Source organism: Myotis daubentonii, chromosome 3 (genome assembly GCF_963259705.1).
Source record: "Myotis daubentonii chromosome 3, mMyoDau2.1, whole genome shotgun sequence".
In the NCBI taxonomy this organism is placed as follows: Eukaryota; Metazoa; Chordata; class Mammalia; order Chiroptera; family Vespertilionidae; genus Myotis; species Myotis daubentonii.
In genome coordinates, this window is record NC_081842.1 from 127,903,967 (window position 1) to 127,927,285 (window position 23,319).

The 23,319-nt window shown below is 40.2% G+C and overlaps 1 protein-coding gene across 8 annotated transcripts in view; it reads left to right on the top strand.

The window, feature by feature from the left end:
• FARS2 (phenylalanyl-tRNA synthetase 2, mitochondrial) overlaps positions 1–23,319 on the top strand; it is a 591,973-nt gene that overhangs the window by 188,318 nt on the left and 380,336 nt on the right. For all 8 annotated transcript variants that reach the window (XM_059688521.1, XM_059688516.1, XM_059688517.1 and 5 more), the window contains one exon: positions 13,030–13,161. In XM_059688521.1, the coding sequence (XP_059544504.1) occupies positions 13,030–13,161 (132 nt within the window). The remainder of the gene's footprint in view (positions 1–13,029; positions 13,162–23,319) is intronic.

Sequence of the window (23,319 nt, forward strand, 5' to 3'; positions counted from 1 at the left end):
TAGCCTGGGCGGTCTGACTTCTGAGCCCATGTTAGAGGTTAGCTCTTTTGAAAGGATAGAAAGAAATAATTTAAATAGTACTTCTGAGACTGTGAAGCCTACAAAAGCTATGGTGTTAAAAAATTGGACTTCTTCCTAGGTGGTATGGCTTTCTGACACTCTCCTTTCTCTGACTCCTTATCACTTGTTTGTGGTAAAGTCCTAATTGCTACATCATATTCAGTTACATTTTGGGTACCAAAGATCATTTAAAAGCTCAAATTCAATCTTTCTTTAATTAGTTAATGAATAGGAACTGCCTCGGCAGGCCTCAAAGTTATTCAGCAAGTCCTTTTATATTTGCTTTTATAAATTTGTCTGAGCTTTTCACTTTAAAAAATTATGAATGCCGTATTTCTTTGTTCTTGGAAAGCAAAATTAAAAATTGGAACACATTATGTCCTTGTGGCAGTTTGTTGTTATTACAGCTGTTCCAGTTTTTTTTGTATTTTTTTTCTTTTACTCTCCAAAGCAGTTTATTATTTTCTGCTAACATTTCAATTTCACCAGCATCCTAAGGCTGTTACAAGAGAAGTTATCAGTTTAGAATTAGAAATAAAATAACCTTTATGCTTGTAGAATCTGCTATTATTTCTAACATTTCTAAATTGTTTCTCCTATATTTTATACCATACTACAGGCCCGATGCACAAAATTTGTACACTGGGGGCTTGTGTCCCTCAGCCCAGCCTGTGCCCTCTCTCAGTCCGGGACTCCTTGGTGGATGTCTGACTGCCAGTTTAGGCCTGATCCCCCTGTGATCGGACAGTCGGACATCCCTCTTGCAATCTGGGATCCCTCGCTTCTTACAGCCCACCTGCTCGCTCCTTATTGCTCAGCTTGCTGCTCCTTAGCAGTAGGCTACTTACTGCTTGGCTCTTTGCTCCTTAGTGCTGCTGTAGAGGCAGGAGAGGCTCTTGCCACCGCTGCTGCGCTCGCCAGCCATGAGCCTGGCCTCTGGCTGAGTGGCTGCTTCCTCTGTGGGAGCACACTGACCACCAGGGGGCAGCTCCTGCATTGAGCATCTCCCCCTGGTGGTCAGTGCGCGTCATAGCTACTGGTCGTTCCGCCATTCAGTCGATTTGCATCTTAGCCTTTTATTATATGGGATTTGGCAGATCATTTCTTTCACAGCATCTAAAGTAGGGGTTTAGGATTCCTGACATTTTAGTTTAGCTTTATACAACCCTTCTTTGGCACAGTCTCTTTACTAAACATTGCAGTTTCCTTTTATAAAGCATTTGCTTCATAACATTGTTTAGATGAATAGTCTGAAGGAGAAATGGTTTGTGATCTTCTGCTGTTGACTAGATGTGTCACCATGAGCAAGTTGTGTCTCTTCCCATTTGTTTAAAAGCAAAAGAAGTTTGTGGTGGTCATTGACATGCATTTCCCAGTGTCCCCTCCAAGGATGGGAGTGCATCCTGCTGATGGGAGTGCAGGTGGCCTCCAGCTGTCTGCTCCTTCAGGAATTGCCTCAGCTGTGAGCAGCCTTCTTGCTAAAGGGCATGCCCTTTTGAGGGCTACCCACATCCAAAGACTGGTTGTGGCAGGAATATAAAGGCCCAGCATATTGGCCTAACACTCCACTATCCCATCTTAGGGCAATTCTGATGGGCTGTTTCAACCCCACAGCTCTTAAAGTTTTTTGGGCCTGATTGCAGTTCGTGGTCTTCTCCTCTGCCCCCACCTGCTGCCACCATCTTTCTTCCATAGGTGTTGTTTCCCCCAAAATAACCTGCCTATCAACCCAACCTCCACAGGGACCTATGTATGGTCCCACTAAACCAGAACATTTCTGGGCTCTGTACTGTGAATGTTGTTCTGCTCAGGAGTTCTTCCATATCATTTCATATTTCCTCTAGACACGAATCCTTGTTAGTATAAATGAAGTGATCGTAAGTTATATAAATTTATAATGACTGTGTTGTACACCTGAAATGAATATTGTATGTCAACTGTCATTGAAAAAAAACAAACAAATTATAAAAAAAACATAAACGAGATGAAAATGATTGAGAATAATAATTAGGCTTATAGTTGTTAGTTCTACTTTGTTGCTAAAATTGATAAATTAAAAAAAAATTAAGCATGTTACTTTAAAACTTTTAAATCAGGTTTTTTGAGCTGTCTGGTGTTTTCTGATTTGCAGAGGTTCGTTGTTCTCAGAGTACTCCTAGAAAGTGAAGTAGCTAAGCAGTTGTGTTCAGGCAATGCTGAGTTGCCTCTGCTCACTGTTTCTTGGATATAGTTCAAGCAGCCTCCACTTTTAGGTAAGAACTGGCTGACACACTCAAGTTCTCTGCAAGTGTCTTGCATTATACAGAGGCTCACTGAAAATAGGACATCACCTTAGGAATCAGATGATGAGAGACATAACCTTACTTTTCTTTAATTTCTGCTGAATGGAGAAAAGATATACTAGAATTGAACTGTCTGGTCCAGTGGTCGGCAAACTGCGGCTCGCGAGCCACATGCGGCTCTTTGGCCTCTTGAGTATAGCTCTTCCACAAAATACTGACTTCTGCGCATGGGCCATGAAGTTTTAATCTCACTGTACATGCGCGCCCGCACGTGGTATTTTGTGGAAGGGCCACACTCAAGGGGCCAAAGAGCTGCATGTGGCTCACGAGCCACAATTTGCTGACCCCTGGTCTGATCTAAAGAATTGGTATAAGGCAACCTCTTGGGAGAAAGCTTGAGACAGCAATGGTTGAATTGAACTGGATTATACTTAAAAAGCTGGGAAAGGGATAGCAGATAGATTTCCTACTAGAGAAATGAGAAGTTGAAATTGTTGGAGGTTTTATGTTAAGTGAAACCAAATTATGAGCCTTGAAGTACAGTGAAAAAAAGTACTTACAATTTTAGGGGTACTGTATCAAGGCAATTAATTAATGTGCCAGGAACTACACCTTTGCATACTGTTTCTACTTGTATTAGTTTTTCAGGTAGCCTGGAAAACATTAAGATTTATGGGAGAGGGAAAGTTCCTTTTCTATTCCTTAGGTTCACTGAAAGCTCAGTTTCTTCATTCATTCCTGTCACTTGTCATCTGGCCTCACTTCTAGCCCTAGCCCTGTCAAAGGTCAGAAATTCTTAATTTTGATGAAATATAATAAATTCTTTTTGTTATGAATTATGTTTTTGATGTGATTTCTGAGAAATGTTTCCTAATCAAAGGTGATATTTTTGTACTGATTTCTTCTAGAAGTGTTATAGTTTTCAGTTTTATATTTAGGTTTGTGATCATTTTGAAAAATTTTATATATGGCATGAAGTATAGATGGAAGTTTGTTTTGCATATAGATATCTAGCTGTTCCAGCACCATTTATTGAAATGACCATCCTTTCTCCACTTAATTGCCTTTGTTCCTTTCTTTAAAATCAATTGAAAATATATGTTTGGGTCTATTTTTGTGTTTCTGGTCTCCTTTAGGCTTGTTGAGGTATTTCTTTTAAATCTTTTGACTTAGACTTTACTTTGTGTTTTTGCTCACTCTCTCTCTTTCTCTCTCTCTCCCCCTCTCCCTCCCTCCCTGTCTCCCTCCTTCCCTGTCTCCCTCCCTCCCTTCCCCCCTCTCATAGTTGTCATTGTTATGTGTTAGAAGAACTGGGAGACTGATGGTGCCATCTTGGACTCTTAAGGGCTCTTTGCATGGGAACCTGAATTAGTGTAGTTCCAGCGAGGGCAACACAGGGCTTTGCTTTCTGACATACCTGTTTTGAGTTCTAACCTTGGCATTTCCTAGCCGTGTTAGCTTAGATTAGATACATAAACTGCTTTAGCCACAGTGCCTTTATTTATAAGATGGGGCCAGTGTAACTGTTGTGCAGTGTTTGATGTCAGCCTTCCATCGGCTTAAGGATTAAACTAAAGAACGCATGTGAAGTATTTTGGCACAGTGCATAGTAAGTCAACAACAAATGGTGATGGCCTTAGGAATGTAATTTAGAAAGTTTATTTTCCTTTACATTTTTATAAAAAGGTGAGGTATATTTTATATTATGGTCTGATTTTCGATGACATTCAATTCAAAAATCACCTTGTGAGTACTTTTTAGATGTCAGGTACTATGCTAGGATTTTACACACTTTTCTTCACTGAATTGTCCCCAAAACTTGGTGAGGTAAGTATTGTTTTTATTTTAAACAAACTCGAGGCAGTGAGAGGTTAAAACACTTGCCTGAAGTCAGTTGGCTAAATGTGGAGGAGCTGGGATTTGAGTCTACATCTATAATTGCTGTTCCCATAATTATGCCCAACCACCCAAGTCTCTGTAACCAGATTTGTGGGGTAGAGTGTGAGCCTCCTGTCTACAAGTCTTGTCCGTGTAACCATCCTTTGTGAATGGGTTGGAGAGGAAGATGGAGGACCAGAGGGCTTGTAGCCGCGGCTCACACCCAGGTCAGGTTGCTGTTAGGTTGTCCCTTTCCACTCGCTATGGAGCCAGGGAGGGATCACTTAATGCTTTGGGCTCCATACCCAGATTTAGAATGAGAGGCTATTAAATTGTGTTACACTCCATTTTTAAACCCATTGTAAGGTGGAGGAATGATAAGATCTAAACCTTAATCAAAAGGATTCTTATGAGTGGGAGTCCCAGGGCAACAGCCTGAAATAACACTTCGATACAGTGGAGAACTAATAACTGTGTCAGCAGTTACACCATCACCAATTGTGAGAGAATTGCTAGCCTTTTATATTGCCCTGATCACTTTGTGTATGTCTTAGCAAGGGAGTCATTGTGGCTGAAATAGTGCTCATATCTTCTACTGTGTGCCATTGAGGTCCTACACCAGAAGATTACCTTCTTTCCCTCTGTGAGAGGGAACAGTGGTGTTTGGCATTAACTTTGTAGTTGGAATGAATTTATTCCATGAAGCAGTCTGTAGTACTGAACTCAAAGTATATGGCTATGTGGACACATAGGATATATATGACACACTCAAGAGTCACTGTGGTGACATTGGCAAGTTTGTGAGGCCCTAGATGGGGAATGAATTGTTAGTTGTGAATGACTTTGTGCTACTTGTGAGGTGGGCTTTGGAAATAGAATCAATGTGCATAGTCCCACATGGATGCTTCAGGCCTACATGTGCCTCCTCTTCCTCATCACTGCCAACCATGCTGTCGGTCAGTCCAGAAGACACCCATTTCCTGGGCTAGGGGAGAGACAGGAGATGCAAGCAGATAGCAAGGGTGAGGAAGACGGCAGGAATCTGGGGATCTTGTCCATGGGTGCTCCATTATTGCATTAGCTACCAGAGAACTGGGTGGTCAAGCTGGGTGGTCTTTTATCAGTAGAGCCCTGAATTTTCACCTGAGACCTAGTTTGACTTTCTCACTAATTATTTGTGTGGCCTTGGCCCCCTTGATGATGGGAGTAGCAAAATTCTACAGCTCCTATAGAGGACAATTTGTCAATATTTATTAAAATTATAAAAGCATTTACTCTTTGACCCAACAGGCTAGTTTGTTGCAGCATCATTTTTCGTAGCAAAATACTTGTGTATAATCCAAATATATATCAGTAAGTGACTTCTAATATAAACATGTCATGGCCACTTGATGGAACACCATGCGGGAGTCCAAACATGAATGAGGAGATGCTGTATGTATTCAGCTGGAGAGGCCTCCAGAACTTGTCATTAAGTGAAAAAAAAGCATGGTGCAGAATAATGTGCAGAGGATGCTGCCTTTTATCTAAGAAAGGGTGGAAAACCAGAGATACATGTTGGCATTTGCTATTTGCTTACATCTGGCAATAAAAAGGAAACTCGAGAAGTTTACCCTTAAAGGTCCAGAAGAGGAAGGATGGGACAGGGACAGGGATGTGAGATTTCTCACTGATGCCTGTTATCATACAGCGACATGTATCCTTGGCAGAAAGCAGGAGCAGCAGTACTGACATCAGGGCTACATTCTACTATCTCTCTGATACCACTGGAGGGAAAACCTGTTGAAAAACGAATGTATATTTGTATAGTCAATTTAAATTTTGTTCTGCTTCAGTGGAGAGTAGCCTTGGTAGGATATCTAAAATTACTGGTATATGCTCTAGTTTGGACCATTAACCTTTCACAATTTAGCTTCTGACACCTTTGGGAGGCAGTTCTGATAGCAAAGTTCCATCTTTAAATATAAGGGGCATGGGAAACAGAGGAAGACTAATGAGTCAGTGAGTCAGGGAAATGAAAGGTTGTATTATTTTTATATGAGACCTATGGAGGTAAGATGTAATGACATCTATTTAATATTTACAATATGTCCGAGTGCTTATGCCTGGCAACATTGCATAGGAGTCAGGGAGTGGTGGGAAGAGCCGCTCCTCCCCACCCCATACACACACTCAGACATAACCCTGCACTCAGACATACCCTCGATTGGTTTTGCCAAGAATCAAGAAGTCGAGAGGCTGGTGACAGACCTGACAAGATGCAGTGCTGCCTTTCCTGGCCCCTGGCTTTCTGTGGCAGGTAAGGGCAGGTAGCATCCTGCCAAAGTTGAGAGAATTAGAGTTCCCGCTGCACCTCTTCCATTTGGGCTCACATTACTATCCTGAAGAAATTTTTACTAATCATTTCTGAGGTCCCAACTGAGGGAATGCTTCTTGTGGGTTTTCCTCATTCTCGAACAAACTCAGCATCCTCATTCAGGAGAGAAAGCAGAAACAGTACCTAAAACTCCAACGAGGATCTCTGCCTCTGAGCTCCTGCGGGTCCTTTACACCAAACTACTGGGTGGAATAGCTGTCATTGTACCCAGTGGGGGTATGAGACATCAGGGGCTCAGATAGGTTAATTAATCCATCCATGATTTTACAGGCAAAAAGGTAGAAATCTGAGACTTCAATTCTAAGGTGCTCTTCTATTTGGTTCTAGGCTCTTGGGTGTAAACTCACAGAGTTCTAAGGCAATTTTTAAAAAGCTCTGAGTTTCATTTGTGAATATGGTTTAATAAATTATTATGTCCAAACCAAAAAAAAAAAAAAAAAAGAAAGAAAGCACTTTGGCATTATTTTTCATTAGATATATATAATACATGTGCATTTCGTTTTCCTTTATCACCTCAATAAGAGGTTAGTCTAATGCATAATGAATCTATATTATTTGGACATATTTATAAAATATACATGGTTTTTAGTGGATTTTTTTCATTGACTCCTAATACTTGAAATGTGAAATAAGTCATAGTCAATAGGGTTTTGAGCCGATTATTCAGTATCACATCTTTTAATACAAGATGCATGTCAAGATGCTTTTTAACCTGATGTAATAATTCTTACTGTAATTTTGAGGTTCGAGGGATAAAACAAGATGTAAGTGTATTTCTTGGATAATATAAAAATATTCATGACCAGTGATTTAAAAAATATTACTGTTAATGTGTTAATGTAACTGAAATTATTAGAATGTATAAAAGAATATGGTCTTTGGAAAAAATTGCACATTAATATAACTTAGTTTGAAATAATAATAACCATTTATATTTGAAGTGGATCCATAGGCTTCTCGAAAAATGGGATTTTGTTCTTTTTGACTTTTACCTGTTTATGTGAAAGAAACAGAATTGAAGAACTGAAGATGTCTTTAAAGTAGTACAACAAAAAAAATGATTGGTCTGTGAATTTGACGTTCTTTGCAGGGTCATATAGATTTCAAAAGGAAACTTTTAGTGAAGGATCTGAGGAAGTAAAATGGATTAAAAACGTCCCAGGTATATATAGTAGACAAAATTTTTGACAATTTGTATTTCCTCTCTCACTTTCTGTGATATGATCAATTAATATTAATCATTTTTGTGGATTCTGAAAAACTTTGGCTAACTTCCTTGCCTTTTCCTGTTTTGCTGGGTGTATTTTTCAGTGCGTGGAACAATTAACCTTTCATTGCTACTGAGAAAGCCACTATTAGGCTAGTAGAGCAAGAAGAAACCAAGGGCTGTGTTGACTGAGGTATTTTTTTTTTAAAAAAAATTATTTTATTAATTTCAGAGGTGAAAGGAGAGAGAGAGAGAAACATCAACGATGAAAGAATCACGCCCCCTCCTGGGGATTGAGCCCACAACCCCGGGCATGTGCCCTGACTGGACTCGAAATCTGACCTCCTGGTTTATGGGTCGATGCTCAACCACTGAGTTACTCCAGCTGGGCAGTGGCTGAGGACTTGACCCAAAGAAGAGCGAGGGTTGATGCAACCAACATGTGGAAAATCTATCTTAAGAATTTATTCAGTAGAGGTGGGTGGGTGGAGGTGGAAGAGAGCATAGAAGGGATAAATGATAATGGGAAAAATAAAATAAACTACAATAAATTAAAAGAAAATAATTTATTCAACATTAAACATTTTTACTCCAAAGTTGTAATTTTATCTAGTTTTAGAAGTGGTGAAGTAAAAGCTCTTCAGCAAAAGAAGGTTTCTAGAGAAAGGACGAGATCATCACATCACTTTTCACTTCTACCTTGTATGTTGATGACACCATCAGTACCAAAATCTCAGATGGGTCCTGTCTCTAGGGAGGCTCAGTTCCCCATAGACTTCATGCAGTAGGGATTTAGTTTGGTCTTAATAAACACTGATAATAGCATCTCTTTAATCAACACTTGTATTTTGAGGGCTTATTAATCTCTTAATTTTATTTTTCTCTAAGGGAAACTTAAGATTTTATAGGTGTGATATAAAGCTATAAAAACTGTGTTATTTACTTAGACTGTCCAAAGGAATAAAATAAGGGCATATAAATAAAATTTATTTGTGTTGACCTCAGGTACATAGGTGACATTTAATTATATGATGATGAAATCATCATATTAACCCTTCTTTCTTTTGGTAAAATTTGAGCTAAGTATACAAAGCCACGTACCCAAAATGAATTTTTTTAAATTGTTTTCAGAAGGTGATTTGTGCTTATCTACCAAGAGTTCCAAAAAGAATGACAAAAATTGTTTTTCCTGACAGGCCTTCTGAGTTATATAACTCAATGCTTCACACATTTCTGTTTGCCAGCAGAATTGTCTCTGGAGCTTTTTAATAAGAATATTGGACCCAGCCAGTGTCGCTGAGTGGTTGAACATCGACCCTTACACCAAGAGGTCACAGGTTCAATTTCTGGTCAGAATTGCTGGCTTGTTCCCCAGTATGGAGTATGCAGAGGACAGCTGATAGATATTTTCCATTGATGTTTCTCTCTCTCCTTCTCCCTTCATCTCTCTCCAAAATTAATAAAAAATATATAAAAAATAAAAATATGTTAACAAAAGGAAATATTTGAGGAAAAGAAAAAGAATATTGGTAGGGGATTATTTGTCCCAAAGATGGACAATCACACAGGTATACAAACACCTTCTTCCCAGAATTCAATTGGGAATAAGCAGTTGGTCTGCATATAGGAGCTTCTTATAGAAAAGTCTGGACTACTCAGGGGATTTGTAGACATTTTCCCAATGGCCTGCACTAGGACCAGCTTTTTTCCCCAGTTAGAAAAAATGTTGGCAAAATCCACTCAGTAATGAAAAGAAATGAGCTATTGATATGTACAGCAATCTAGGTGAATCTTAAGATAATTATATTGGGTGAACAAAGCCAGATAAAAAAGAGTATATTCTATATGATTCCACTTTTCTCCTCTATAGTGACAGAAATCAGTGGTTGCTGGAGAAAGTGGGGGTGAGGAGAAAAGAAAGGTAGGGGCGATGGGCAGATAGAATTACAAAAGGACATGAGGAAACTTTTGGGGGTGATGGATATATGTTCCTTGTATTTATTGTGATGACAGTTTCATGGATGTTTACATATGTCAACATATGTCAAATTATACACAATATGTGCAGTTTAATATTTGTCTATTATACTACATGTATAATAAAGGGGGAATATTGTATTACTATTCTAAACAGAAGTCAGTTATTCACTTGCCCCAGATAGCAGGGAACTAGAAAATAAATACATCTAAAACAGAACAATGAAAGGAAAATCTACCTTCTTCTATGTAATTCGGGGCATAGGAAAGATCCCCTTGTCTCATAATTCCCTTCTCATTGGATTTTCAATTCTTGAAATATCTTTTTTGATGGGCCGGGAAATGTTTTAATTGTCAAGAGTAGGAGTTTTGGAGTCAGGCAGACCTGGGTTTAGCTTAGTCATTTGCTAGCTGTGTACCTTTGGGCAAGACACTAACCTTTCTAATAGTTTTTCTCCCTATTTATGAAATGAGATGATAGAGGTAGGCATAATAAATGCTCAATAAATGGAAGCAAGTTTTGTTATTATTTTTATTTATTTCACATTCTGATTCCCACTAGGTTTTAAATGCAAATATTCTTGGATGAGAAAAGACAGTATTTTAAATTCACAGAGGGGCATGTTACCATGGAGAAACATAATCAGGAATGTTGCCTCAAAGAAGAGAAAGGTCATGACCCAGAGTGAAAGGAGCATAGGGTCTACTCTAGACCAGTGATGGCAAACCTTTTGAGCTCAGTGTGTCAGCATTTTGAAAAACCCTAACTTAACTCTGGTGCCGTGTCACATATAGAAATTTTTTGATATTTGCAACCATAGTAAAACAAAGACTTATATTTTTTATATTTATTTTATATATTTAAATGCCATTTAACAAAGAAAAATCCACCAAAAAAATGAGTTCACGTGTCACCTCTGACACGCGTGTCATAGGTTCGCCATCACTGCTCTAGACCATAGGTGATTGGCCCACTTTTGTGTGTGTTTTTCACATTAGGCATCTTCTCATCTGATTTCTCTGCTTTTAGTAATCTCTGTGCTTTGCAGGCTTTGCTTTGAATTCATTAGTCTTTTCCTTTGTTAGATCATATCCTATCTAATAAAAGAGAAACATGGTAATTAGCCATATCTCCGCTACCCTTCCCATTGGCTAATCAGCGGGATATGCAAATTGACTGCCAGCCAAGATGACGGCCGGCAGCCAGGCAGCTTGATGCGAACATGGGGCTTGCTTGCTTCAGTGATGGAGGACTCCAACGTTCCCCACCTGCCACTGCCGGCCTCTGAGCTTGCAGTTTGAAACATTGTTACAAATATAGAAGCTAAACAAAACCCCAGAAACCTGCTTTCAGCCAGCCGGGATCTCAGAGCTGGAGTTGAAACAGTGTTTCGATTATAGAACCCAAACAAACCAGATACCTGCTTTCAGCAGCCAAGGCCTAAGAGCTGTAGCCAAGCCTCAGAGCTAAAGCTGGCCCAGAATTAAAAAAAAGAAAAAAAGGAGCGTTTGGGACCTTCAGTCACCCGCCAGCCTGAAAACAGCCCTCAGCCCCTCACCCAGACTGGCCAGGCACCCCAGTGGGGACCCCCACCCTGATCCAGGACACCCTTCGGGGTAAACCAGCCGGCCCCACCCATGCACCAGGCCTCTATCCTATACAGTAAAAGGGTAATATGCCTCCCAGCACCGGGATCAGCAGAGCCGCGAGGTCTCCCGGCACCGGGATCAGCATGACAGGGGGCAGCGCCCAAACCCCCTGATCGCCCTGTGGCTCTGTGTGTGACGGGGTAGAGCCATAACCTCCCCATCTGCCCTGCCCTGAGTGTGACAGTGGCGGCGCCCCAACCCCCTGATCAGCCCTGCTCTGTGGGTGATAGAGGGCGACGCCCCAACCACCCCTCACGGGCCCTGCTCTGTATGTGACGGGGTAGAGCCATAACCTCCCCATCGGCCCTGCCCTGAGTGTGACAGGGTGTGGCGCCCCAACCCCCTGATCCGCCCTGCTCTGTGTGACAGGGGGTGGTGCCCCAACTCTCCTATCGGCCCTACTCTGTGAGTGACAGGGGGGAGCTTCTCAACCCCCTGATCGACCCTGCTCTGTGTGTGACAGGGGAGAGCTCCCCAACCCCCTGATGGGCCCTGCTCTGTGCATGACAGGGGGGAGCTCCCCAACCCCCTGATCGACCCTGCTCTGTGCGTGACAGGGTACGGAGCCCCAACCCCCCTGATGGGCCCTGCTCTGTGAGTGACAGGGGGTGGCGCTGCAACCTCCCCATCGACCCTGCCTTGAGTGTGACAGGGGGCGGTGCCCCAACCCCCCAATCGGCCCTACCCTGAGCATGACTAGGGGTGGCATCGCAACCTCCCGATCCACCCTGCTCTGTGCATGACAGGGGGTGGCGCCCCAACTCCCCAATCAGCCCTGCTCTGAGCCTGACCAGGGGCTGCACCTAGGGATTGGGCCTGCCCTCTGCCACCCAGGAGCAGGCCTAAGCCAGCAGGTCATTATCTCCCGAGGGGTCCCAGACTGCGAGAGGGCACAGGCCGGGCTGAGGGACCCCCCTCCGCCCCCCCCCCACAGTGCACAAATTTTTGTGAACCGGGCCTCTAGTCATTGTTATAAGTACCATATTTATGATTGCTTATTGAGAAATTCATTCTGCCATTTAGCATGTACTTTGTTTCTTTAGAAGTATGTTTAGCAATCATCTGTAAAAAAAGTTTTGACTTTTTAAATGTTTTGCTTAAATTCAGCTGATCTTATTTTAACTTTTATTAGCTCATAAACTTTAACTTAAAAATTATGGAAATGAAAATTAATTGGTTTATTCTAAATTGGCCATGTTGTTGAAATGCAAGTTTGAAGGTCAATACAGTAAAATATTTTTACTTTAACTCTGAAAAGATGCCATTTACATTTATAGAAACTAGTAGAATTACCTGCTTTCCCATGATCTTGACCTAATTTTTTCATCTGCCAGGTACTTGCACGGATTTGACAGGAGATTGATTTAGCTTTAGAGAGTCCTGGAACTGCACAAAGTGTTTTTCATATTGGAAAAGACATACCCAGTTTTTTACAAGTTTTAAGATTTATTGCCTCCTCCTAACATGGTGCAAATTAATTTGTTTGCTCTTTCTTTTAGTCAGAATGTAGAAATTGGTGTCATTAGCCAAAGGATAAACCTGATCCCAAGAATGGGCAGACTGCCTTTTAATACTGTTTTTATTTGGTATCTTTGCAGGTCTGGACATTAGATGGGTAGAGTGCTACTTTCCTTTTACTCACCCTTCCTTCGAGATGGAGATCAACTACCATGGAGAATGGCTAGAAGTCCTTGGCTGTGGAGTGATGGAACAACAACTGGTAAATTCAGGTAGAAAAGAATCCAACATTTTATTTACAGGCTCTCTTAAAAACCACTCTCCTCTCCTTTAACCTTATTTACACACTCATTTACATAGGCATTTACATATTCCTGTAGGGATAGCCTTACCATCTTCCTCATAGTACCCTCCAGACTTATCTCCGACACTCAACTCTAGAATAACTTAATCTCTCACACTTAATCTTGTAATGGTTTCTGTTTTTGGAGATCTTTCTTGTCAGCACTTTGCTGTTCAATTTGTACTTCGTCATTTCGTCTTTATTGGTATGTTGCTTTTTAATTGGCCCGCCAATGTTTGATGCATGTCATATATGAGTGCTGTTTGTGTTCCGAACTATCCTATCTAATAAAAGAGAAACATGCAAATTAACCATCCCTCCGCTACGCTCAAGCCATGCCCACAAACCACGCCCACCAGCCAATCAGGAGCAAGTATGCAAATTAACCCAACTAAGATGGCGGAGGCCACGGAGCTGGAGTGAGCAGGAGGCTTGGGTTGCCCCCGACAATGGAGGAAGCCAAGCTTCCCGCCTGCCCTGGCCGGCCCTCAGCTCCGCTCAAGGCTATAAAGTTTCAATTATAGAACATAAATAAATCCCAGATACCTGCTTCCAGCCAGCGTGGCCTCCGCTCAGGAGGGGCTGGGAGCCTGGGCAGGCTTCCAGCTGGACCTGGGCTCCGCTCAAGGCTACAAAGTTTCAATTATAGAAGATAAATAAATCCAAGAAAAAAAGGAGATGCTGGGAGCTTGGGTCACCGGGGGTCATGGCCAGCCTGAAAACGGCCATCAGCCCCTGAAGGGGGTGTGGCCAGTCTGAAAACAGCCCTCAGCCCCTCACCCAGGCTGGCCAGGCACCCCAGCAGGACCCCCGCCACCCTAATCCAAGACACCCTTCAGGGTAAACCAGCTACCTCCCACTCATGCACCAGGCCTCTATCCTATATAGTAAAAGGGTAATATGTAAATTGACCCTAACAGCAGAACTACTGGGAATGACTGGTCACTATGACACACACACACTGACCACCAGGGGGCAGACGCTTAATGCAGGAACTGCCCCCTGGTGGTCAATGCACTCCCACAGGGGGAGCTCTGCTCAGCCACAAGCCAGGCTGATGGCTGCTAGCACAGTGGTGGTGGTGGGAGCCTCTTCCGCTTCCTCAGCAGCGCTAAGGATATCCGACTGCAGCTTAAGCCTGCTCCCCGCTGACAAGTGGACATCCCCCGAGGTCTCCTGTGCTGCCAGAGGGATGTCTGACTGCCAGCTTAGGCCCGTTCCCCTAGGGAGCGAGCCTAAGCCAGCAGGTGGACATCCCCTGAGGGGTCCCAGACTGTGAGAGGGCACAGGCCGGGCTGAGGGACCCTCCCCCCCACCCGAGTACACAAATTTTTGTGTACTGGGCCTCTAGTTTAAGAATAAAGCCAATGTATTATCCTTTTTTGTTCATATTGCATTTAGAATAATGCCTAAATTCAACAGGTACATCATAAATACAATAAAATACACTATAAAAATACTTCAGAGGCTCTCAGTGTTGACAGTGCCACCTGATTGAGGATAAGTTGGAAGACGGGATCTCTGATTAAATTCTATATATAGGTACTTAAGAAAGTTCTTTTCAGCTCCTCTCTGCAGGACCATTGCTTAATAAAAATGATTATTTCTAAACTTAATTTCAGAGCTGTGATTTTTTAATTTTAAATTTTTATTTCAGAGAGGAAAGGAGAGGGAGAGAGAGATAGAAACATCAGTGATGAGAAAGAATCATTTATAGGCTGCCTCCTGCACGCTCCCTACTGGGGTTCGAGCCCAAAACCCAGGCATGTGCCCTTGACTGGAATTGAACCAAGGACCTTTTAGTCTGCAAGCCAATGCTATATCCACTGAGCCAAACCAGGTGGGGTGAGCTGTGAGTTTTATAATGTCTTCCATACTTAAATAAAAACAAAACAAAACCCCAACTCTTAGTCAACCAAGTCACAAACATAGTAAAGAAACAAATTAATTAATTTATTGGAAATCTTGCAAAAACAGTCCTCATTTTTATACTTGGTAGAGTTACTGTCACCTATTCACCTTTGTCAATCTCAAGCTTTCCTTCATAAGAATTGTCATTAGAAGCAGGTTTGAAGTCATCTAAAAATAGATACAGATAAGGATTTTTATACAGTAAACAATGCTTGAATACCTGGATCTAATAAAGAGCATGTTTCAGAGTGATAAGTCATTTATCAACAACCAGTAATTAAAATGGCTTAGAAGCATTTTTATATCACAAAATATTTAAAAAGTCGCCATTTGAATTTAATTTAAAACATATTTTTTCAGAGTATAAATCCTTTCTGGGAACTCAGTTGAGATTTGAGCAGGGGCTGATCGCATAAGCAGTAACTGGAGTGGAAGTGATGCATATTGCAAAGTGCACTCTGCCCCTATATCCCACTAAATCCCCACTCAGCTTCTGTAGAAGGACATTTGCTCTGTGGTGTTAGAGGCCAGTGGGTCTGGGTTCAGGGTTGGTCACAGGGCTTCCTACAGCAGAATGGAGAAGAGCAGCCCTTCTTGGTGACTAAGAAATGTTGATAGACCAGTGGTCGGCAAACCGCGGCTCGTGAGCCACGTGTGGCTCTTTGGCCCCTGGAGTGTGGCTCTTCCTCAAAATACCATGTGCGGGCGCGCATGTACAGTGGGATTAAAACTTCGTGGCCCATGCGCAGAAGTCGGTTTTCGGCCTGGGTGAGTCTATCTTGAAGAAGTGGCGTTAGAAGAAGTGGGGGTGTCCATGGTCGGGCGACGGGAGACGTGGAGCAGGCGGGCCGTGGGATATGCAGCGCGGGGGAGGCGCCAAATATCAACAGTACTTAAACTATATAGGTAGGTTAATAACAGTGTACCTACCTATATAGTTTAAGTTTAAAAAATTTGGCTCTCAAAAGAAATTTAAGGCGTTGTACTGTTGATATTTGGCTCTGTTGACTAATGCGTTTGCGACGACTGGAATAGACCATAGATAACATCATGAGGTTGCAGGGCTGGGCAAACTTTTTGACTAGAGGGCCACAATGGGTTCTTAAACTGGACCGGAGGGCCGGAACAAAAGCATGGATGGAGTGTTTGTGTGAACTAATATAAATTCAAAGTAAACATCATTACATAAAAAAGTACGGTCTTTTTTTTTTTTTTTTTTTAGTTTTATTCATTTCAAACGGGCCAGATCCGGCCTGCGGGCCGTAGTTTGCCCACGGCTGGTTAGAGAATAAGGGCAGAATAAGATGGAAGAGATGAGGTGGCAGTGAAGTGCAGGAGTTTGTATTATTTGGGCTGGGAGACCAGAGACCTGGCCTTCCCTTCTTACTCTTAGGTAACCTCACCTGCAGGGCCTGGACTCAGTCAGCTCAGATTCTTATCCATTCTGCCTAGGAAGGCTTTGGGGGAAGCCCTGCACTCTGCCAACTGCTTCTTGGATACTTTTCAAATACTTGTACATCTGTATTAGAGAAGAGGGAGCACAGAGATCACAAATTAGGGCCTGTGCATAAAAGTTTTGAGGAATGAGCTTAAAAATTTTGAAGCCTGAGGGTCAAAGTTTTGAGGCCTGAGTTTGGGTTCTGTCAGTTGACAGCTGTGTGCCTTCAGGCAAGTTGCTTAACCCCTGAGAGTCTTGATGTTCTCATATTAACACCTTGTGGACCAGTAGTTTTATTTCTAGCTTTACCCAGTGGCCAGATAAGTTTCTATTGAACGAGTTTTACATAAATGTTAAAGGCACGCTTTAAAATTAAATACCCATTGCATTTTGAAGTTATTTATTACACGTTCTTTCAAGCTAATATCTTTTTAAAGTATGATACTTTGTAAAACACTGTGTAATATGAAGCAAGAATTCTCGTGATCTGTCCGCAATGTGTTAAAATGGGCACAGTGACTCTTTCCTTAATGTTTTATTATGAGGATTAATGGAGGGTCTGGCAGCTAGTAAACATTCAGTAAAAATTGATAATTTTAAAAAATTTTCAAATGACTACAGCTATTTATCAACAGAGATACCCCATAATAGGAAATATTTAAACAGAGGCTGTCCTGCATATTACAGAAATGATTTATAACCAACTGGAACTAGATTACCTCTGATCTTAGTCATCTCAGGATCTCTGATTCTTGATTGAGTGATTGATTTGTGAGGGAACAGGAAATTAAGAGTATTAAGAAACAGAAAAATCAGCTCTATAGATGAATAAGCATCTTAATAGAAAACAAAATATTGAGGGCATCTATGTAAGATTTAATCTCTTCTTGAGTAGGAGCTAGCTTCAAATACTTCTATGGTGTTTTTATTTTATTTTTTAGTTTTGCTTTCATTTTATTTCTCATTTTCATTTTAAATTAAATTTACTGAGGTGACAAGTATACAATTCCATAATACATCATCTGTATATTGGTTGTGTGTTCACCACCTGAAGTAAAATCTCCTTCTGTCACCATATATTTGACCCCCTTTACCTTTTACTACTGTTCCCTCATTCCTCTTCCCCTCTGGTAATCACCATGCTGTTGTCTGTGTCTATGAGTTTTTATTTGTTTGTTTGTCTTGTTTGTTCATTTACTGTTTTCAGTTTTATATTTCACTTGTGAATGAAATCATATGGTTTTTGACATTTTCCATCTGACTTATTTCACTTAGCATGATATTCTCAAGATCCATCCATATTGTCACAAATAGTTTTTGATCTCTTCTTATGGCTGAGTAATATTACATTGTAGATATGTACCACATCTTCTTTATCCAATCATCTATTGAAGAACATTTTGGTTATTTTCATGTCTAGGGCATTGTGAATAATGCTGCAGTGATCATAGGGTCTGTGCACAGGAATTGGTAAAAATAGGTTTATAGTTGTAAGTGTGCAAAACACAGAGTTTATTATTGTTTTATTATTTATTATTGTATTATATTTTTTCATACAAACAACTGTAAACCTACTTTGCCCACCCCTGTATCTTTAGGAATAAATATTTTAAAAAATTTTGGGAAGATATCAGAAGAGAGGTTGCTGGGTCATATAACTCTATTCTTAATTTTTTGAGGAACCTCCATACTCTTTTCTAAAGTGGCTATACCAGCTTACATTCCCACCAGCAGTGAATGAGGGTTCCTTTATCTCTGCAACCTCTCTAACACTTGTTATTACTTGTCTTATTGATATTAGCTATTCTAACAGGTCAGAGATGGGATCTTATTATAGTTTGATTTGCATTTCCCTATTAGCTAGTGAACTTGAGCATTTTGTTATAATCTATTGGATCAAAGACCTAAATATAAGACCTGAAACAATAAATTACATGGAAGAAAACATAAGTACTAAATTTATAGACTTTGGTCTAAGAACTTTTTGAATTTGACCTTAAAGACAAGGGAAGTAAAAGCAAAAATGAATGTGACTATTTTGTTTACAGACAAAGATTTGAAGAAATCCTAGGTATCCTTCTCCCAGGAATGCTTGGTGTCAGCGGCCAGAACGAAGAAAGTAAATCGGGATGAGCAGCTTTCACATTAGTTGTCACTTGGAATTATGCTTCCTTGTATATTTTCCAATATCCTTGATGGGTTTTTATGAGGTTTATTCACACAGTAATTTGCTGAAAATAGTTATCTGAAGCAGGTTTCCAAATCACTATTGCACATTAATGAGACTGCTGTTCTACAATTAGATCAGCACATCAGGCATTCTTGAAGGAAATGGCAAAATGGGAAAAAAAAGAAGACACCTAAGATGCAAATAGGTTTGAGAGATTCACAGTGGTGGTAGGATGTGTTTTAAGTTACTAGGAAATTGTACACATATAATTTAAATCAGAGAGAGAGAGAGAGAGAGAGAGAGAGAGAGAGAGAGAGAGGGAGAGAGAGAGAGAGAGAGAGAGAGAGAGAGAGACACACTAACGAAAAGGAAGAAGAGACAGTTTTAGAACAGAAACTCTGTGTAGGCTTTGCTATTTGAACTTGAAGTTATGACAAAGTTCTGCTATGTGTTCTCAGACTCAAATGTGTTTTGACATATATAGTTATATTTTTAAACTGTGTCTGACAGTCACTAACCACAGACAATTGTAATTGCAGCTTATTTTTTTGTTATTTCTGAGTTTCTACGATATAGAGAAAGACTATGTATAATTCATCCCTCCAATTCTCCTACATTTTCTTCCCTTACATCCTCTCCCCTTGATTACCTGCCTTTTAATTTTTTAAAATATATTTTTATTGATTTCAGAGAGGAAGGAAGAGGGAGAGAGAGATAGAAACATCAATGATGATAGAGAATCATTGATCAGCTGCCTCCTGCACGCCTTCTTCTGGGGATCGAGCCCACAACCCGGGCATGTGCCCTTGACAGGAAGTGAAACTGGGACCTTTCAATCCCAGGCCAGCACTCTAACCACTGAGCCAAACCCATTAGGGCTTTCCCCCCTTTTTAAATAGAACTTCCAAGAAACAATAAAGCCCTAGCGGGTTTGGCTCAGTGGATAGAGCATTGCCCTGCAGACTGAAAGGCCCATTGATTGTTTCTATCTCCCTCCCCCTCTCCCTTCCTCTCTGAAATCAATAAAAATATATTTTTTAAAAAAAGGAACAATAAAGTTGATGGTTGTAGATTCTCCTTCTTTATACTTTTTTTTAAAAAAATATGTTTTAATTAAATTTAGAGAGAGAGGAAAGGAAAGGGAGAGATAGAAACATGGATTGGCTGCCTCCTGCACATCCCCTACTGGGGGTCAAGCCCACAACCCAGGCATGGACCATGACCCAGAATCTAACCAATTACTTCTTGGGCAACACCGGCTGGGCAAATTCTCCTTCTTTAAAGTTCTTAAAGAGGTGCAGGTAAATGATGAAATAACTATAGACCAAAGAAACTGAAGCAGCCATGATATAGCAGACATCAATGTAGCCCAGTTTACTGTGTGCCTGCATCTCACTAATGACGTAACGTGCTTTCTTTTGTTTTATCTTGGTAACAAGGCTCTGAGGTAGAGCTGGGGATTTTACAGAACCTGAGAAAGTTGATCAGGATCAAACACCTAGATGTGGTAATGTGACTTGCCCAGGTCTTTCTGACAACAGTTAACTACTATGTTGTGCTTCCTGTATACTAAGTTTCATGATTTTGAAGTGGCTAGAAATTAGTATCAGATAAATTATCCTCAGATAGAATAAAGAACTGAAATCAAATGGAACAAACAACAGCAAACAAAACTCTGTTTGTTCTGTAGTTATTTGTTACCACTAAAGAAGGGCAATGCCACCAATGTATGTAATCTGTGGTAGAGAGCACTTAATTAATAGCATGAAATTAGGTTGCTATCTGAATAGTCAATGAAAACACTTCATTGCACATTTAGGTTGACCATGGCAGATATGTGTTTTTGTGTACAGATTAAGGTAAGGCTTTTGCAGATAGTTTACATAATTTTACTTTAATTCTTTAAGTTATGGTGTCTTTACCATTGCTTTCAGACCCTTAGATTTAGTAGTTGTGAGGTGGATGGTGATTGTTGTCATAATGTGATTGTTCTTTTTTCTTTGAAGAGATTTTTTGAGGATAGTAAGGTATCACATCCCCAAATACTGCACACTTATTTCCCCATGGGTTGACTCAGGCTGCTAATGTCTTTTCAGATAATATGTGGAGCATGAACATCTAAAACTATCACCAGGGTGACCATGGGTCATGATTGTGCCAGGAAGGAATATACCATTTATTGAGCCCCTGTGAAATTTAGAAGATTGTGCACAGGCCAGGGAGATAAAAGGCTCTATAGTGGAAAATAACTTTTAAAAAATGGAATCACCTTCTTTATCTCTTCATTAAAATATTAAAATTGCCTCTTTTGGATAAAACTAAATATGTACATGAACAGTTTCAAGTTTTAAACAGTCTTTTTTTCTTGTTTTTTTGTTCATTTGCTTGTCACATATTTTTTGAATTATTTCTAAGGCTATAGAAAAGCAAATAAGTATCGTTTTTGCTTTGAAAATAGCACAGTGCACACAGACAAAAATAAATGATGACAGGTATTTGTAGTAGAGATACAGGGTGCAGAAGGGGGATGAGTGAGGGATTGGAGAAGAAGTACCAAGCTCTTGTCCTGGCTACATTCAGGATGGAATATGGTTGATACGGATATCTGAGAATAATGTGCTGTTTGCAAAGTGTTATGTACTTTATCTTTTTTTGGGATATCTATTTGGCATACCTAATGCTTCCTTTCCTATATAAGTGTAAAACTATTTCCAGTCTATTCTTCTTTTTGGTAGACAGTCTCTACAGCCTCTAGACACATTTATTTCATTCAGTGTTATTGATCTAAGTTGGTGAACTTATGGGTGGCATGGGACAAGACTGTACCAGCATCGTGTTACATACACCAGACATGCCATTCCTATACTTAGCATCTTTTGTGCGTGAGGAGCTGTGCTAGACAAAGAAGGCACAGAAATCGATATATGTGATTTCTCGCTGTAAAATTTCAAGTGTAGTAGGGAAGGTAAGACTATAATTGGAACATGGTAGCATAAGTGCCTTTCTTGAGATGGGGCTTTGGGGGATGTGAAGAGGGAACTCCGCCTTTCACTAAAATCAGGGGAGGCATCATAGAGATGGTGGCATTTGAACTGGATCTTAAACAGTGGTTGTAATCACCTGAGGAGCTTATGTAAAATGTCAGTTCATAGAGTGTCAGATTCTATAGGTCCAGGATGGGGGACCAAGATGTGCATTTTAAACAAATATCTTGGATAATTCTTGTGAATAACTACACTCAGACCATGCCTCAAAAACTCTTTGTTTAGGATAGGTAGAATATTTTCCTTACTTTTGGGGTACAATCTATCTATCTATCTATATATATATATAAAATCCTAAGCAATTGTTACAACTGGTCGACCGAATGACCAGTCGACCGGTCACTATGACTATGCACTGACCACCAGGGGGCAGGCACTCAATGTAGGAGCTGTCCCCTGGTGGTCATTGCGCTCTCACAGCCAACCTCCTGTGGCCAGCCAACCTCCTGCTCCGATTGCTGGCCAGGACGAGGGACCCCACCCATGCATGAATCAGTGCACCGGGCCTCTAGTTAAATGAACTACACATATTTAAAGTGTACAACTTGATTCATTTTTGACATATGTATATACTTGTAAAACCATCATCATAATCAAGATAATAAACATTTTCATTACAAACCAATGTATTCTTTTGCAGTTTTTCTAATCTTTCCTCCTTCTATCCCTGTGTCCAGGTAACCACTGATCTAACTCTGTCATTATAGATTACTTTGGCTTTTCTAATTTTATATAAGTGAATCATGCAGTATGTATTCTTTATACTTAATTTCTTTCCCTCAGCATACTGATTTTGAGATATGTTAATGTTGTTATATGTATCTGTCAATATTATATGTATCAATTCTTTCCTTTTTGTTTTGAGTATTGTTTCATTGTATAAATATATCAAATTGTGTTTATCCATTCACTTATTCAGGGGCATTTAGGTTGTTCCCAGTTTTGTACTATTACAAATAAAGCTCTTTTGAATATTTGTACAAAAGTCTTTGTGTGGTCATATGTTTCCATTTCTCTTGAGGAGAAAACCTAAGAGAAGAATGGTCTATAAATGTCAAATAGATCAATGTAATTGAATTGTGTTTAGCTCTTCTATGTAAACTGATATTTTTGGCCTTGGTATTCTATCAATTTCTCAAAAAAGAGTGATAACATTTTTACTATGATTATAGACTTGTCTATTTTGCTCTTATTAAATTTTCTTTCATTTTTTTAAGCTATAATATTAGGTGCATACATTTTTATAAATGGTATGTTTTCTGCAGGAATTGCCCTTTTATCATTGTGAAATATCCATACTTTCTTGAAGCCTTTAATTTACATTAAAATACACATTCTAGCCTTACCTACTCCCTCCTCAGTTACCTTATGTTGTTTAAGTTACATGTATTTTGTCTGTATACATTGGAAACTGCACCATTTGCTGTTAAAACTTTTTGCTTTAAATATGCATTTTAAAGAACTTAAGAGGAAAACTGTATTGTTTTATGTTTACGTGGTTATTTACCATTTCTCTTATTCTTT